This window comes from Labeo rohita, chromosome 7 (assembly GCF_022985175.1).
Source record: "Labeo rohita strain BAU-BD-2019 chromosome 7, IGBB_LRoh.1.0, whole genome shotgun sequence".
NCBI classification, from domain to species: Eukaryota; Metazoa; Chordata; class Actinopteri; order Cypriniformes; family Cyprinidae; genus Labeo; species Labeo rohita.
Genome location: NC_066875.1, coordinates 42,662,617 through 42,680,316, shown reverse-complemented (window position 1 = coordinate 42,680,316; position 17,700 = coordinate 42,662,617). Strand labels below are relative to the sequence as shown.

At 36.4% G+C, this 17,700-nt stretch overlaps 1 protein-coding gene across 5 annotated transcripts in view; it reads left to right on the top strand.

Moving 5' to 3' along the window:
* furina (furin (paired basic amino acid cleaving enzyme) a) overlaps nt 1-17,700 on the top strand; it is a 108,292-nt gene that overhangs the window by 77,224 nt on the left and 13,368 nt on the right. For all 5 annotated transcript variants that reach the window (XM_051115364.1, XM_051115362.1, XM_051115361.1 and 2 more), the window contains 5 exons: nt 1,002-1,174; nt 6,641-6,853; nt 12,264-12,364; nt 12,702-12,805; nt 13,077-13,194. In XM_051115364.1, coding sequence (XP_050971321.1) covers nt 1,002-1,174; nt 6,641-6,853; nt 12,264-12,364; nt 12,702-12,805; nt 13,077-13,194 — 709 coding nt within the window. The remainder of the gene's footprint in view (nt 1-1,001; nt 1,175-6,640; nt 6,854-12,263; nt 12,365-12,701; nt 12,806-13,076; nt 13,195-17,700) is intronic.

Genomic DNA, 17,700 nt, shown 5'->3' with positions numbered 1-17,700 from the left:
TTTGGGGTCAGTAAGTTTTTTTAAAATGTTACTTTTATTCAGCAAAGATACATTAAATTGATAAAAAATATGATGTTAAAACATTTATAATGTTACAAAAAAATTCAGTTTTAAATAAATGTTTAATATGAAAAATTGGAATTTTGTTCTTTAAAGAATCATGAAAAAATGTAACTGTTGCCAAAAAAAAAAAAAAAAATTAAGCAGCCCAACTGTTTTCAACAGTTTTGCAATCACAGAAATAACTGACATTTTTATATATTGAAATGGAGAACAGTTATTTAAATTGTAATAACGTTTCATAATACTGTTTTTACTATATTTTTGATCATAAAAATACAGCCTTGGTAAGCAAAAATCACATTGACCGCATATTAAGATATTTATATTTTAACAATATTTGAATATTAAAATGTTATGAATTAATATTAAAATGAGCTGTTTTAAAAATAGCATGCTTTTTTTCTCAGTATGCTTTTTTTCATGGAAACAGAATTATGCTACCTTATTTATTTTTTCGTTAAAGTTAATAAGCACTTCAACTCTGAAAAACCTCTTCATCACATTTTTTTTTAGCCTGTTTTTAACTGTAGCTTTCACCATAAGTGTAACTATCACTGTAAATCTGGATGTTATTGAGTCATTACTGAGAAAATTCACACAATCCAATTGCATCCCTCTTCATGCTTCCCAGTGCCAGAACAAACTTGACAGCTTGAGCTTAGTGGAGGGTCAGTTTGATTGATGACTTTTTCCCCTAACATCCTATTTTCTCTCTCTCTCTCGCTCTCGCTCTCTCTCTCTCTCTCTCTGAATGTAAAATGCTTGTAATGGACAGTGATTCTTACCATTTTACTATCTCATCTAAATACAGGCATTAAAATAATCAGGCTGCAGTTTGTAGTTACTGTAAGATATAACACATGTAGGTACAGCGTATTTGTGTGTGATTTACTCGTGTGTCCCATGCTTTAATGTGTATCTTGTTTTGTGTTTTGCAGGTGTGCGCATGTTGGACGGAGAGGTCACTGATGTGGTAGAAGCTCAATCTCTCAGTCTCAACCCACAGCACATCGACATCTACAGCGCTAGCTGGGGACCTGAAGACGACGGCAAAACAGTGGACGGACCTGCAAAGCTGGCCAAAGAGGCTTTCCTACGTGGCGTAATGGAGGTTTGGCTTTGCTCTAATCTGAAATTATTGCACTTCTTTGTCATTCATCTAATGTAGGCCAGAAATACGCTTTGTGGTGCTGAAATGGGCTATATTCTGCACTTTTGGTTCATTTTATTCTTTCCTGGAAGGCTATTTATATTCCTTTTCATAATTTATATTTCTTTTCAAAGAATTTTCCACCCTCTCTATGCCCATTTGAATTTATTGGGCTGCAATAATGTATCCTCAAAGGCCTGTTCACACCAAGGACGATTAACTAGAATGATAAAAATAACAATATTGCAAGAGCTTGAGCATTTAAAGGGCCAGATGACATAGCAGTGCAATCTTAAACAGGACTTTATTGTGCATTGGTGTGGACGCTAATATTGTTATGGGGTGCATATAAGTGGTCTGCAGATCTGCATGCACAACCAAAATGCGCTGTGAAAATAAGTTCAGAGTGCGCACATTTGCGTACCGTCATGGTTGACAGCTGTTAATGCACAATTACCATTTTAGATCGACACACTGTAATACCGTATAAGATTTCTATTCTAACTGAAAGCATGATTGTAGGCTATTTGATGCTGTTTTCAAAGCACAGTGCAAAAATGTGACAATACTTGCCGACAACCAGCCAAAATAAAAGCTTGCTAATTTTAGGTTTGAAAATGTTAAAAATTAATTTTAAAAAGTAAATATTGTATTTTTAGGTTTACTATAAATTGATACTATAATTGCATTTTTAATTAATACTTAAACTTTTTATTTTAAAATATAATCGTATTACCAAACTTTATTATTTTGTTAATTAATAAAATAAATAAATAAATAAATAATGTCCAATGATATTATTACTATTATTAATTAAATTTTTTAGAGTTATATTTAATGGGTCACACTATGTGAGGACCAAACCTAATCAGGCTAAAAAAAATTATTTGAACCCTTCAAGGCTCTATAAATAAACCTTTTTAAAATTTCTAATTAAAACAACAGAATAAGAACAAGTAGAATAAGAATAAGTTACCAATCAAATGAAATCAGTATTAACAAAATTAATTGGTGTGGGTGTTGTAGGTGTATTTTCATGTTTAATAATGCTCAGAGTTGGCATGAGTGCAGTCAAATTCATAAATTGATTTTGAGATTGTTTTAAATATAAAATTTTGAATATAGAAATATTAAATGATTTAAATAACTGAAAAGATGCTTAAAAATGAAACTAAAACTGCCAGTAGGTGGCGGCAAGTCACTGGTATAATTACTGAATCATTCATTCATTTGATTCATTCGAATGGCTGATTCATTCAGGAATAAAGCAAGTGACTGTCTTTATGAATGGGAAATCATTGACTCACTAGATTCGTTTAAAAAAAGCGCACCATTCATAAACGAAACACCACTGTGTTTGAATGGAGATGTGCTATTGTATTAAATCAATATCTCATTTACAAACTCCCTTAAAAATCATTAAAAGCTGTCACTCATCTTAGTTCATCTCATATATAACTTCCAAATTCTGTGCAGTGAAGCCCGCCACGTCTCTAGCGTGCACATGTGCCACATGCAGGTGGGAAAAAAAACAAGTTCAGAATCGTTGAAGAGAGAATCGCGATGGATCTGAGAATCTTTTTTTTTTTTTCCCACCCCTATTATTTATTGCATAATGCTTTGATTTAGTATCTGTACCAATGTACCAGAGCTTGATGCGTTATCGAAGCTTACATTTTTCAGTAGGGTGGACCAGGGAGGAATTTCGAGCTGTGAATGTCTACATAAAACCCGTTTCAAAAAGAGCAACGGAGAGGTCCTGTTTTCCATGACATGTACAATTGCTTCTGTGACTCATGGGCTATTTTTACTGTATCCTGCCATTATCTGCATCAGTTGGTCCGTGGCACAAACAGTAGATGTGTTTCCATTGATATTCTCATGCTGAGATGGTCTGACTTTGCCTCTTTTAACCTTGAACGTTTTCCAGCAGCGGTATTCAAGAGGGCAGAAATTTGCGGTTCAAATGAATTAAGTGGATTTTTCTTATTTGCTTTGAAGTTAGCGATGTCAGGGGGGCTGTGGAAGGGATGCTCTGTATTTGATTTTGGCACACTTCATTTGCAAGTGCCTTGAGTCATAAAAGCACTTACTAGTCAGAGCGAAGTTTGTTTAATTTAAATGTCACATTAAATGGCAATTTTCACCGAGACATCTTCATGCGGATTTTCCAGAGCGTGAACGGTATTGACATTCTTAATACCTAATTACTTAACGCCATTTGAGCTAAACTGCTATCATGCACGGGGTAACGGAACGCCATTCGTTTCAGCCCTTCACTTGCACATGAACGTGCTCTGGGGTTGTAAAACTGGCTGAAGCCCAGCTAAAAGGACAATAGAGGAGAGACGTGCCAAGACGCTACCTACCGCAGTGTGTCGTGGATGGGTTTTATAGGAGCAGACCTTTTATAGAAAAATGCTGAGAGGTGATTTAGAACGCAAGACCTCTTTATAGTTTCACTTTAGATTGATATGCATTACTTATAGGAATAGTTCATCCCAAAAATGTTGTTAGCGTTTTACTCTGCTTTATGTCGTCCTAAATTTGTATGACATATTTGCTTCTGTGGAATACAAAAGAAAATATTATTGCAAATTTCTATGGGATTTTTTTTGTTGTTGTTCTTGCTGCTGCATAGTTTTTTTGGACCCCACTGACTTTTTTTTGCATGGGAAAAAATCTGTTAAAATATCTTGTTTTGTTTATTAGGGGTTTAAGTGCATAGCTCTGAAACCCTGTTGTAATTATTCGTAATTATTAAGTTTTTATTAAGTTGTTGAGACATGAAACTTGGAGGGATGGTAGTACTCACATCGCCAACGTCACCAAGGCTCACCCCAGTCGGCCTGACAGGGGTGCTACAGTGATCAAAAGTACAAAATCACTCATAACTCCTAAACTGTCAGTCGCAGGCTCAAGTGTCGTTGGAGTCTTTGGCCAATGCCTCAAATTCGATTGTGAGCCTGGCAAAATTTGAAAAACCTACTTTTGCAAACTAGTCCTAGGGGTTTTGCCTGATCAGAACCAAACCAGTACAGAAAGATTCTCTGGAGAGTGAATATCAATAATTAAAAAAAAAAAGTTGAACTTTTGACCGTGGCAAAGGGACGGCAAAACATTTGAACAGGCCAGGGCGACTTCTACTAAAATGGCTATAACTCCTGAACAGAATGAGATATCTTCACCAAACTCAGAACACTTATGTGAGAGCTCAGTTTGAGGTCCCAGGACAAAAATCGTGGAGGTTAGCCACTTGATGGCGCTATAGAGGGGAAAAAAATAAAAGCGGCTAAACCTAGGCAAGCATTTGTCCTATCAACATGAAAATCGCGGTGCATGGCCTTGGTCCTTAGTGCCACAGATGTCTATAAGTATCTCAAAGAAACATGGCCGCCATTGGCCGATGAAGTTTGAGCACCTATAATTAGACAAGGTTAACGGAGGCTGCTTGACTCACAGCCCCAAAGGTCTGTGAAAAATTTGAAAGAAATCGGCCACTGGGGGAGGGCGGTATCGTATTTTTCAAGGGTGTAAACAATTGTACATCACACGGTTTTTTGGACATACATGCCATATTCGTATCATATGATCACTCCTCATTCTGGACATCTTTGCCTCTAGAATCACTGCTGTCAATTAAACTGTTTGTTAAATGATTGAGATGTATAAAACCTACTTTTGCGAACTAGTCCTAGGTTTTTCGCTCAATCTGGAAAAAAAAACTGCGGTACAATTCTCTGGAAACAATTGGTCAATGGTCACTAATCATCAAAAAAAAAATTTTTTTTTTAATTTCCCCTTTGGGAAGTTATGACGGGTCGTTTAGAAAAGGAGCCTGTCCAAATGTAAAGCCTAAAGAAAAACTCTAACAGGTGATTCTAAGCAAGCATGCAAAGTTTTAAGGAGACTGGACAACAGCTGGTACTATAACCGTCATAAACATTAAAAAACATATTTCTATGCTAAATTACCTAGATTGGCCAAAAATTGCTTTTTTAAATCATTGCTTACTAAACGATGTCTTTTTTTCAAATGTGCCTAAAAGCCTTCAAGTGCTTGAACACTAGTAATCGCTGCTGGCAGCTATATTTTTAACATGATCACTGTCATTGTTTGTTTTCTTCATTTACAGTATGTTAGATTATCAATTATCCAAAAAAAAAAAAAAAAAAAAAAAAAGATTCTTTAACCTAAAATTTAACGGACACTTTGCATTGAGTTAAATTTGACAGGAATGCTAGGGGGTTAAATTCAACAATAAATAATAATGGGTATTTATTGATGTTTTTGCAGTAACCAGTAACTAATATAACATTTAAGTATAAGTAGATGTTAAGTGTCTTAATACTACTTTTTAGATCCATAGCACAAATGCACTGTGCAGAATTTGTTCCAAATATGAGTGATCACATTAAAATTGCTGAATTGTATTAGGTTGTTCTTTTAAAAGAACAGATGGTGAGAGCAATAAGAATCCAATTTCCCTGTCACTGTTCCTATGAATAAGTGACAAAAGGACCAAAAAAACTGATTACACGGACTAGCCTAGTGGTTTTCCCCATCCATATTTTCTAGCCATTATTTCTGGTGTCAAAATCATGAGCGTTCACGTGTGCCAGCAGTCAGATTTGTTTGGGAAACAAGATCCATGTTGCGTGGAGAAGGCCAATGCAAATGGAGCTCTGGTTTGTGTAAACACCCTCGCTGAATAGATGCCCACAGTCAAGCAGGTGTGTGTTGTAACAGGGAGCAAACTCTCAAATACACAGCCAAACTTTGCACTGCAGACTTTCCCGGCAGACTTTTATTTGGTGCATTGTTGAAATTGTAAGGTACAGTAAAAAAGCAGCGATCAAAGGTAACGAGCAAACAGCATCTGAATTAAATTATTTGCACTGTTGGCCTTTCCTTGTGGCGACATGGTGAAATGAAAGTCACACGGTTATTCAAACATGCCTTGATAATGCAGTGCGTGTACTTTTCACGAGCTCATTATCGGTTCTGACAGTTTGCTTTCGCATTACTGCGCTTCATCTGACAAGGAGACCGCAAAAGCCTGGTTCTGTTTGTCTCTTTCATTTGTGTCTGAAAATAAACATGCCTGATAAATGACTTGAGAACATTAGGGCCATCCCACAAGGGTCTTTTAAAAGCATATGGCCCGGCAATCGAAAACACGATAGTGCTTCAATAGTCCATGACGCTTTGAAATGCTTCCTGGCAGACGATCCTTTCCAAACTCCACTCATCACAAATATTATCCAGTTGTTTTGAGTATTGTCATTGGTAATCCTCCCGTTTCAGACTTGGCAGTGCATCGTGCGCATTCTGGCTCTCGACATCTTAGCGGCATTAGATCGGGCTCGCGCGAACGAAGATGCCAGCGCTTTTTACTGACTGTGTGTTTCTTCTCCCAAATTCTAGGGCCGCGGAGGACGGGGCTCCATCTTCGTTTGGGCTTCAGGCAACGGCGGCCGAGAGAAGGACAGCTGCAACTGCGATGGCTACACCAATAGCATCTACACGCTGTCGATCAGCAGCAGCACACAGAACGGCAACGTGCCCTGGTACAGCGAGGCCTGCTCGTCCACCCTCGCCACAACTTACAGCAGTGGAGGTCTCAATGAGAAACAGATTGTGAGTCTCTCTCTCCCTCATCTCCGCCTCCAGAAAATCAGCAACAGCTATCCTTTAATTGAAGAAGTGGCATAGCAAATCTAATCCAAAAATAAAGAATCTGAACACAGTTGGAGATCAGAAGATAGACTGCCAAGCCAATTTATGAAGAATTGTTGCAGCGGCTTTAAAGTTCTTAAAGGCTTTTTGGCTGTCAGCGAATACTGCGGTCACTAGTGAGGGGGAAGATAGATGTTTTTGTCTTCATGGCCCTGTGTGAAGCTTCAAGAGCACGGATGTTCTTGTGATTGCAAACCATATCCTCTCACTATCATGCATGGCTTGGTTTTATCTTTGTGTTCGTGATTATTAATGATGTTTGTTAAGTCAAGCGTCTCTGTTTTTATTGCATACACTTGTGCTCAGAGATTTTGGCAGACCCCAGCCCTGAGTTTTACAACGTTTCCTAACCAGACAAAGCAACAGGCCGTAAAAGCTACAGTATTTCTTCCATGTAAATGAAATTGTGCAGCTTGTTGAGGAGATGTGTGCTATTACTAAGTGATCAGACTTGCAATTTTGGAATGGCTGATGATAAAATAGGTGAAAAGGACAGATTGTAACGTGAAAACTTGGGCCAGTAGGCAACCACCCAGGGCCCAGATTCAGCAAATGTTCCTAAATAAGTCCACTAACAGAACAAAAATTTACAGATAATGTACTCACCCCCTTGTCATCCAAGATGTTAATGTCTGTGTTTCTTCAGTTGTAAAGAAATAGTTTTTTGAGGAAAACTTTTCAGGATTTTTCTCCATATAATGGACGTCTATGGTGCCCTGAATTTGAACTTCAAAAATGTAGTTTAAATGCGGCTTCACACAATCCTAAATGCGGTTGTAAATGATCCCAGCCGAGAAAGAAGGGTCTTATGTAGCAAAACGATTGGTTATTTTTATTAAAATAATACAATTTATATATTTATATTTTTTAATGTCAAACGCTCGTCTTGTCTTACTCTGTCTGAACTCAGTTTTTTTCCCGGTTCGTGACAGTTAGGGTATATCGAAAAACTCCCATGTCCTGTTCTCCCTCAACTTCAAAATCGTCCTATATCTCTTTTTTGTGGGTGTTTGATCTTCTTTGCATGTTCACTTTGCAAAGACTGGGTCGGTACTTCTGCAGCGATGTAGGATGATTTTTGAAGTTGAAGGAGAAAATAAGATTGGAGTTTTTTGACATACCCTAACTGTCTTGAGTCAAAATGCACACAGGTCACTGAGGTCTGGACCTATGTAAATTTTTCATGTTCAAAAATAAAATTTGTTTTCTGAATTACTAATTTGCTGCTAAACTCCTCATATGGATGTATGTATCAATGTATAATTCAATTTAGACAGTTTACAAGAATGTTTAGGTATGAAATTGATCGCTGTGAGACACAGCCGGAATGAACCAGGCATGAGAGAGTAACTTGTGAGTGAGGGCGCGGAAGCCTCCGTGTTGCCAGATCCAGCTGTTATAAGCGTATTTTCCACTTAATTTGACACTTTAGAAGTTCAGTAAATTAGGAAGTTGCAGTTTTGGGTCAGCAATGTCTTTATTTTATCTTATTTGCAAAGGATTTTGAATAATTTTGGTTCGTTTTTATTTATTTTTCGGTTTTTAATAACAATATCTGGCAACACTGCATAGCCGGCACTTAAACTGACAGTAATCAAAAAAGCCCACAGACAGGTTATTGCTGGCAGGATACCACATTCGGTAAGAGAAACGTGATATACCATGATATTGTCTGTCAGAAACGTTATCAGTGCTGTCAAAAACAGTAGCATTTAACACTAGTACGCAAATCTGTAGAACAAATAGGTTACAGAATAAAATAAAATACGCAAACGCTAGCCAGTCTGCTAGTCTGTCAATATAGTCGTAAAATTTCACAAATCATTTTTTGAAATCATTTTGACAGTTATTAATAAAAACTACAACTATAATATATATTGTTGCATGAATAATAAACAACTGATACATATTTTTCACCCCTAACTAAAGTAATAACAAATTTTTATGCAGTAAATAAGGTATAATTTAAAAATGATCATCCCTCCAAAACAGAGAAAGCATCTTTCACAAACATCTACATGTCTGTCTAATGTGTTTATAGCATATATAATGTAGTTGTATTTTTAGGGGTTATTTTAGGGGTTATTTTAGGGGTTATTATACCACAATTCTGTGGTAAAAACAACCCCCCCGGACCTCGCTAATTTTCAAAACCTGGCTACAGCCATGCCTGAGGGTTAAGTTGATGTAATAGATCAATTCTTAAAGATCAATTCTTAAAGTGCAGTTCCTGATAAATTCTTCAGAAGTTCTCATATTTTCTTGATAGACTTTCTGATTGTATGGTGGTTCTGCTGCTCAAAGACTCGCCGATCAGCATCTCTAATGGCATCTTTTTCTGCTGCCTGCTGATTACTGTAATCATAAAAAGTTCACACAATCTTTGGCGCAACTGGCCTGGCGGGAGCTCAGTGCTCGGTGTCATGTTTCAAAAATAATGCGCCAATTATAAAATAAAAACAAGATTCCTATTCACTTCATTTTTATAGAGTTGTTACTGAATTCAACAGAGATTCATGTGATGCATAATTATGACCGTTCATTTTATATATAATCAGTCATCTGTGATTGTGCACACCCCTAGTAATAGCAATACGTATTACAGGTATATGACATGATTTCAGAAAAGTTTGAGGTTATACTAGCTTTAAGAGCTGATTTATTAGGGCTCCAACAAAATATCGTGGCACAATATATTTCAATACAAAAGTGCAACACTGTGTTTCATTAATTTTTGACCACATGTTTTGTGCATAGTTCTTCCAAAACTGAACGTTTAGACAATCTTAGTTTAAAAAGTTTAGGTTGACTGATTGATTTTTATCTAGTCTTATGTGCAACAATTACAGAAGGTTCAGACGCTCACTGGTGCTCCAGAAGGAAAAATGATGCGTTAAGAGCCTGGGAGTGTAAATTTAACTTATTTTGTCTTCTGGGAAACATGTAAGTATCTTCTGTAGCTTCTGATATTTAGGCAAAATAAGAAAAATGTACACATCTTCATTCTGTTCAAAAGTTTTCACCCCTGGCTCTTAATGCATCGTTTTTCCTTCTGAAGCATCAGTGAGCGTTTGAGCCCTCTGTAATAGTTGCATATGAGTCCCTCAGTTATCCTTCCTCAGTATGAAAAGATGCATCTCAGAATCATATAGTCATAGAAACACCCTGGCATTTGCATGAGCAAACAACCTTCTCGAGTTCTCCACAAAATGTTAAGCTTTAGTTTCAAAGCACAAATATCCCTGTGATTCAAAACAACAAGCCCTCACTGTCATAGCATGACATTTTCTTTGCTCTTCGGTTTTATTTCTTTACCCGGCTCTGTGCCGACAGAGGCGTACACCCAAGCATTGTTCTCATAACCGGCTATGCCTGACTAACTCATCTATTGTCCCGCATTCAAGACACAGACACTGGCTTTCACAATGGAGGTGTGCTGTTAAAGGACAGAAGCCTGATACCCGCTGTTTCCTCTGCCGCAGAGGCTCTGTCAGGCGATATTCCTCTCCTGTGGTCTTCCAAGATCCATTTTTAAGTGTGCAATTGCTGAATTCTCCTGTCATCGCTCCTGTCATTCAGCCTCTCTGCCATTTTTAGCAATTAGTCTCACGCAAGGAGGTCTGTCGCAGTCACTGCACATCCTGCGATGCCTGGCTTTTTAAGTGTCACCCGTTGACCCTTTTAAGTTTGCATTTGTCTCGAATTGTGCCGGCTCTGTCTGTGTGACCTTAAGGGCTTAAAGATGCTGCGCTTTTTTCCCCTCAAGTGTCGAAATTGTCAAACATTTAACCGAACCACCTGGGTCACTTAACGGGCAGGAGTTGAATGACTGTTTTTACAGGGTTTTTACATTTTCTGAAGAATATGTGAAGCGGTGCTTGCCCATGCAGATGCTGGTGCCGTGATGCAAGACTTGCTGCCAAGGCATTGATATACAGTTGCTAGGAAGTTCTGGGTGGTTGCCTACTGGCCCAAGTGGAAAGAGCCCAATTCCCAAGTCTATAAAATCCTCATCCCTGGTCTATTTATTTTCTCCCAAATTCCCCTCAGAAACCATTGAGAGGATCAGTTTGCTCAGTCATATCAGTTTGAAGAGAAAAGGATGCCACTCCTCAACAACTCTCATGATTTAACGCATCAGTTATATCTGTAGCACAAATGGTAAGGGAATAGTTGCACATCAAAATGTAATGCTCATTCTTTATTGTGAGCATGAACAAAATAGCAATGCTAGGCAAGATTATTAATGGATCATGAATTGAGAAATCCAAATTTACATTTTCTGTTGACATATACACTACTGGTCAGTAGTTACTTTTTTAAAATAAATTTCTTGTTCACCAAAGCTGCATTTATTTAATAAAGAATATTTAGAAATATTTAGAAAAAAATATAACAGTATTATGAAGAGAATTCTTTCTATTTTAAAACATTCTTTTTCTATTTTAAAACTTTCCAAAATGTTGTTTGGAATGTTTTCGGCACTGATAATAATGAAAACCATTATTAATAATTAAGCACCAAAAATAATTGATATACTGTGTGACCCTGAACCACAAAACCAGTCTTAAGTAGCACGGGTATATTTGTAGCAGTAGCCAACAATGCATTGTATGGGTCAAAATTATCGTTTTTTCTTTTATGCCAAAAATCATTAGGATATTAAGTAAAGATCTTGTTCCTTGAAGATATTTTGTACATTTCTTACCGTAAATATATCAAAACTTAATTTTTGATAAGTAATATACATTGCTAAGAACTTCATTTGGACCCTAACTTTAAAGGCAATTTTCTCAATATTTTGATTTATTTATTTATTTATTTGCACCCTCAGATTCCAGAATTTCAGATAATTGTATCTCGGCCAAATATTGTCCAGTCCTAACAAACCATACATCAATGGTATTTATTCACCTTTCAGATGCTGTTTTAATTTGAATTTTAAAAAATTGACCGTTATAACTGGTTTTGTGGTTCAAGGTCACATATTTGATAACTGATCATGCAATACGTATTTCATATGCAAAGATCTTACCCAATTATATCTTATCAGAGTGCTAAAATCAGTGTAGAAAATTAACTTTTTTTTTTTTTTTTAATTAGTTTATAGTTTTACAGTTTATAAAGTAAAATTCCTAAAATAATAATAAAAAAAGCATTTTTATGACCTCTTTAAGCTTGTATCATCATATGTGAATGACTTCATTGTCATGTTAGTACATTGTTGGTATTGTGTCCCCGTCTGGAATAATTGGATTTTCCCTTCATATCAGTGATGTGATATGCTTTCTCGCTCTGCTTCCTGTTTCAGGTCACTACAGACCTCAGGCAGAAGTGCACAGACTCCCACACAGGCACCTCTGCCTCAGCCCCTCTGGCGGCAGGAATCATCGCCCTCGCCCTCGAGGCCAAGTAAGTCGTCCGAAACGCGGTTTGTCCTGTCCTCAAGCGAGGTCATCTTTCTTTATCAGCGATTTGAGTGACCCGAGGCTTTTGAAACAAAGTGGTTGCCGGGCTAGATTGGCAGGCTGGAATTAACCTTCAAATTCTCATTTGGATCAAACACGTGCATTGAGCGGCATTTACGTTTGCAGGGTTTTAAATTAACTCATCGGCAACAATATAACCTTTATGACTCTACCTGTAGCTATCTGTGACCTTTACAAAAGGGCAGGAGAGATTATCTTAGGGAAAGCATGCAAGCAGTGTGTGTTTTATTTCGTCATGTATCTAACACTTCTCTCTATAGTAAAAACCTAACCTGGAGAGACATGCAGCATCTGGTTGTGAGGACGTCCAACCCTGCCCACCTCACCACCAATGACTGGAAGATAAATGGGGTGGGTCGCAGAGGTAAAAGCCCATCTCGTTGCTTTTCATCACTCCCTCCTCTTTTCTCTCGCTCTGGTTGTCTTACCACTTTCCAGCTTCTTGAACGTTTTCTGATTCGATCAATAACATTATTATTGGCTGCACCAGTCTGCAAACAGCTTTAGATCTTTTTAAGTTATCAACCTCTTTAATTTACCTCTTTACTTTTGATGTCAGTCCTTTTACGGCCTTTTTAAACTGGTTCTATAGTTACTTTCAACAGTATTGATTTTTCTCTCTCTCTCTACTACAGTAAGCCATTCTTATGGATATGGTCTGCTGAATGCTGGGGCTATAGTGGCTCTGGCAAAGAACTGGACAAATGTTGGACCTCAGCGGAAATGTGTCCTTTCCCTGGTGTCTGAGCCCAGGTAGGTTAAACCCTCCTCACTAAATCAGCCTTTAAGGGCTTGCTTCACAAAACTGTCAGTTCTGTCACAGTTCTGTTTCTCACCTTTATGTCCATCCAAACTGAACGTTTACACTGCTGTTTTCAATACAGCGAAACCATCTGGTGACTAGGGGCTGTTCAAAAACGCTGAATTTCATGGAATCTTCAAATTTGAATGAAATAAAGAAAAAGAAAGCAAAGAAAAAAATTAGAAACGACAGTTATTTTAAATAGAAATATTCTTTAGCATTATAAATGTCTTTTGCTCAAATGAACATGTCCCTGCTCAATAAAATTATTAATGTTTTTCAAAAATAAAATCTTACTGACCCCATACTTTTGAATAGAAGTGTATGTTAAAGATATGAAAATTAATACAATATTAAATATCTATTTATTGATCCATTTGATTAAGCATTATTTTTGAATACAAAATCATAAAAATGACATAAATAAAAATATTGTAGAAGAGAAAAATACACTACCAATGTATTTATTGATTCACCAGAGAAAAATAAACTACCAATAAAATGTTTTTAATTTTTTAAAGAATTTTTTAATGTTTTTTTTTTTTTTAAAGTCTCTTCTGCCCACAACATTTATTTTTGTAATATATTTAAAAATATATAAAACATTTAAACTATATGATTATATTTTAAAAAGTAATTTATTCTTGTGATCAAAGCTAAATTTTTAGCAGCATTACTCCAGTCCGCAGTGTCACATGATCCTTCAGAAATCGTTCTAATATGCTGATTTGCTGAAATCAAAAGTGAAAAATACATTTACAAAAGATTTCCATTTCAGATAAATGCTGTTCTTCTGAACTTTCTAGACATCAAAGAAACCTGAAAAAGTATTCTCATCTGTTTTCAGCATAATAATAATAATAATAATAATAAATGTTTTTGAGCAGCAAATCAGAATATTAGAATGATTTTTGAAGGATCATGTGACTGGTGTAAGGATGCTAAAAATTCAGTTTTGAAATCACAGTAATAAATATATTCAAATAGAAACCAGATATTTTAAATAGTAAAAATAATAAAATGTTAAATATTAAAAAAAAAAAAAAAACATTAAAAATCTTACTGTTCAAAAACTTTTGTCTTGTAGTGTATAACTGTTTCAGGCAGCATGAGCATTCTGGAAAACATTTTTTAGCTTTTAGAATTTTTTTTAGAACTAGAATTTTAGTTTTTGTGTGAACTGAACCCTCCATTAGAAGAAACTGCAGTCTTAATTGATTTTTACTAACATATGGCAGACTGAGGTTCTTTGGTGCACAAAAAATGGAATCTTTGAAATGTAGTGTTGCTAAAAAGGTCACGGAGTGCGAGAAGAACCGGGAATACAAAACGAGGTGGGAGCGAGACATCACTTTTGACGGTCTATCATATTTAAATTTAGAGCTGTGCAACTTGAATGATGTTTCAGTGCATGAGGCATCTCCGCTGCCTACAGAGCATGTTTAAAAGAAGTAATGACTTGTAGATAAGCTTGTTACATCCACGTTTGTCACACTTCCATCACTGCTGACATCTTGGAACTCAAGACGGACCCTCAAAGTGCCTCTTTACCAATCTCCAAGTCCTGTCTCCCAGCATATCATGTCTCGCTCTCTAAAAACTCACCCTCTTTTTATCCCTTCCTCCAGTCATCCTTTATGGTTCACCAACATTATGGAAAGATCAAGGGCTTTTGGAGCAAAGCCCAATTTAACATGCTGGTTGCAGAAGTCACAGAGCGAAGTGATTACGGGCTGCCTCACTTCCATCTCTGCCGTATTTTTCTTCATTTTTCGCTCGCAACATCTCTGACTTGAAGTCTTGCACGCGCTGTGCCGTTACAGCGCACAGAGGGAGTTACGCTTCATTCCTCATGGACTTGTCAGAGCTGTAGCCTGTCGCTCTCTCTCTTGATTTAAGCTCTTCTCGCAGTGTAACCCTGTCTCTGGTGAGCAATGCCGGGCTGCTCTAAGCTCCTTATAGGATTGGGTTTAGGGTGCCAAAAGCCTACCGGCTCCTGTAGCGGTCATCGGTGGCACAGGTCTTAACCTGACTGAACCTTTTTCTTGAACCAGGAGTGTGTTTTGCACATTCAAAGCAATAGTTCATCCAAAAATGAAACTTCTGTCATTAATTACTCACCCTCATGTTGTTTTAAACCCAAAAGACCATCGTTCATCTTCAGAACACAAATTAAAAGATAAATCCGAGAGCTTTTTTTCTGAAGAAAGATAGACATGTATAGTGGTGAAAGCCAAAATATTAAATGTCATGGATGAATATTTACTAAGTAATCTACTGTTTTGTAAGGGGGGGTCAAGATGACAATTTTCACCTGAGATTCAGTGTCAAATTACAGGGGGGGGGAAATGACTTCAGAAAGATGGCAGCATCATAATGTTATTTTTACACAGAGATTGGTAGGTCTGTTAGTAAAATCTGTTGACTTCAGCAGTCTTTGTTGCATTACATGCAGCACTTTTCAAGTTTTTTTTTCCAAAGTTTGCGTGCCTGTAACTCAAGAAGCATTAAAGATATCTTCATGCCCTTTTAGATACTGGGTCTGAACAAACTTTCCTTTTGATATCTTTATTTTTAATGCCATATGAGATTCAGTTCCAGAGATATTGAAATTTCAATATGGCTTCAGGAGTAAATCATTAAACTGTACACATTTTCAGTGGTCAAAAACCAAATGTGGGGCAGTTTGCAAAAATATGATACTACTTTTATTTTAAAGAGGAATGTCTGAAGGACAAATAATGTTGAAACTAGAGATATATCTCATTTTCTTCTGTCAAGACAACTGCATTAAGCATACTCATCTGAGTGCCATAAATATTCTTTTTCCAAAGTTTGTGTGCCTATAACTCAAGAAGTATTGAAGATGTTTTCATGCCCTTTTAGATACTTTTAGGTCTGAACAAACTTTCCTTTTAGCATCTTTATTTTTAATGCCGTATGAGATTCGATTCCAGAGATATTGCTATTTCAATATGGCTCCAGGAGTAAATCATTAAAATGTACACACTTTCAGTGGTCGAAAACCAAATGTGGGTCAGTTTGCAAAATTATGATACTACTATTCTTTTTAAGAGGAATGTCTGAAGAACAAATAGCCTAATGTTGAAACTAAAGATGCATCTCATTCCTTCTGTCAAGACAACTGCATTGAACATACCTGTCTGAGTGCCTATCCACCTAGTTTTTCCCATAAGAGTGGGTGCAGCCATTTGTAAAATGTTTGTATCTGGCTTCCGGTTTCATCCACTTCCAGCTATTTTTAGCTGCACAAAAAGCTTGTTTTGCTGCTTGATATTGCAAACTGGTGTGTCTTACCATATTTTTTTAATGTATTATCTTAATTATGAACACACTGGTTTGTAGTGCAAACCGTTTTACCGTTTACCGCACTTCGATATTCTTCTCGTTATTTCTCTATGGTGGATTATGAACCGAACGTCTAACACATTACCAGAAAACAGCTTACTAACAGCTTACTGAAAAATAAGGTGGATAACTCAAAAGGTATTAAAGATAAACTTTTATTTTGGAATCTTTATTTTCATCATTTATTCACATAGATATTGAGATCTCAATGAAGCTCCATGTCCAGATTGTTGAATATTGCCCATTTTAGTGGTCGAAAACCAAATGTTGGTCACTTTATATACAGCTCATACTTATTTTATTTAAAGAACAATGTCTGAAGAAGAAATAATTTTGAAATTAGAATTGTGTCTTGTTTCCGTCTATCAAAACAATTTTCATCAACGTTCATCACTGTACAGTGTTTTGAAGTTTTTGAAATTTGGTTGATTTGACACAGAATGACCCAGTAAGGACATCGATAAAATAGTCCATGTGACATCAGTGGTTCAACCATGAAATGTTATTCTTCTTATCTATGCCAGTCTTTGCCGCACATTCAAAAAAAAAAACAAATAAACAAAAAACAATATACCCTGAATCATTATGCTTTTAATTTTTCCCAGAACTATTAATAATGCCAATTTGATGCATCAACTATGCACATAGTAAACACAGTAATGCTTTCATAACATTGCTTTGTTTAATATATCAGCTTCTGGTGTAGTAAGTTTGGGAAATAATTACCTATTTGTCCAAACAATGTTAGGAATTTTTTTTAAAGTTATGCTAAAAGTATTAATGATGCTTTCTTTTAAGAAACTTTGGGGTAATTTGCCATTTTAAAACATGCAACTTTGCGTGAAGGTGTGTGTGCTGTTGCTTTCGTAAACAGATGAACTAACAGTTTTCACCTGGCGGATGATAAATGGCACATTAAAGGGGGATCTGAACCATATCTAGTCTTAAGATTGTGTTTTCAGCCAGACTGTGGTTTTTGGTAGAGAATATTTTGATGATCTTACACTAAACTTACAAAAGTTTGGAGTCAGTAGGATCTTCAACAAGGAAATATAAAATTAATTTGAAGTGACCAGTAAAGACCTTTA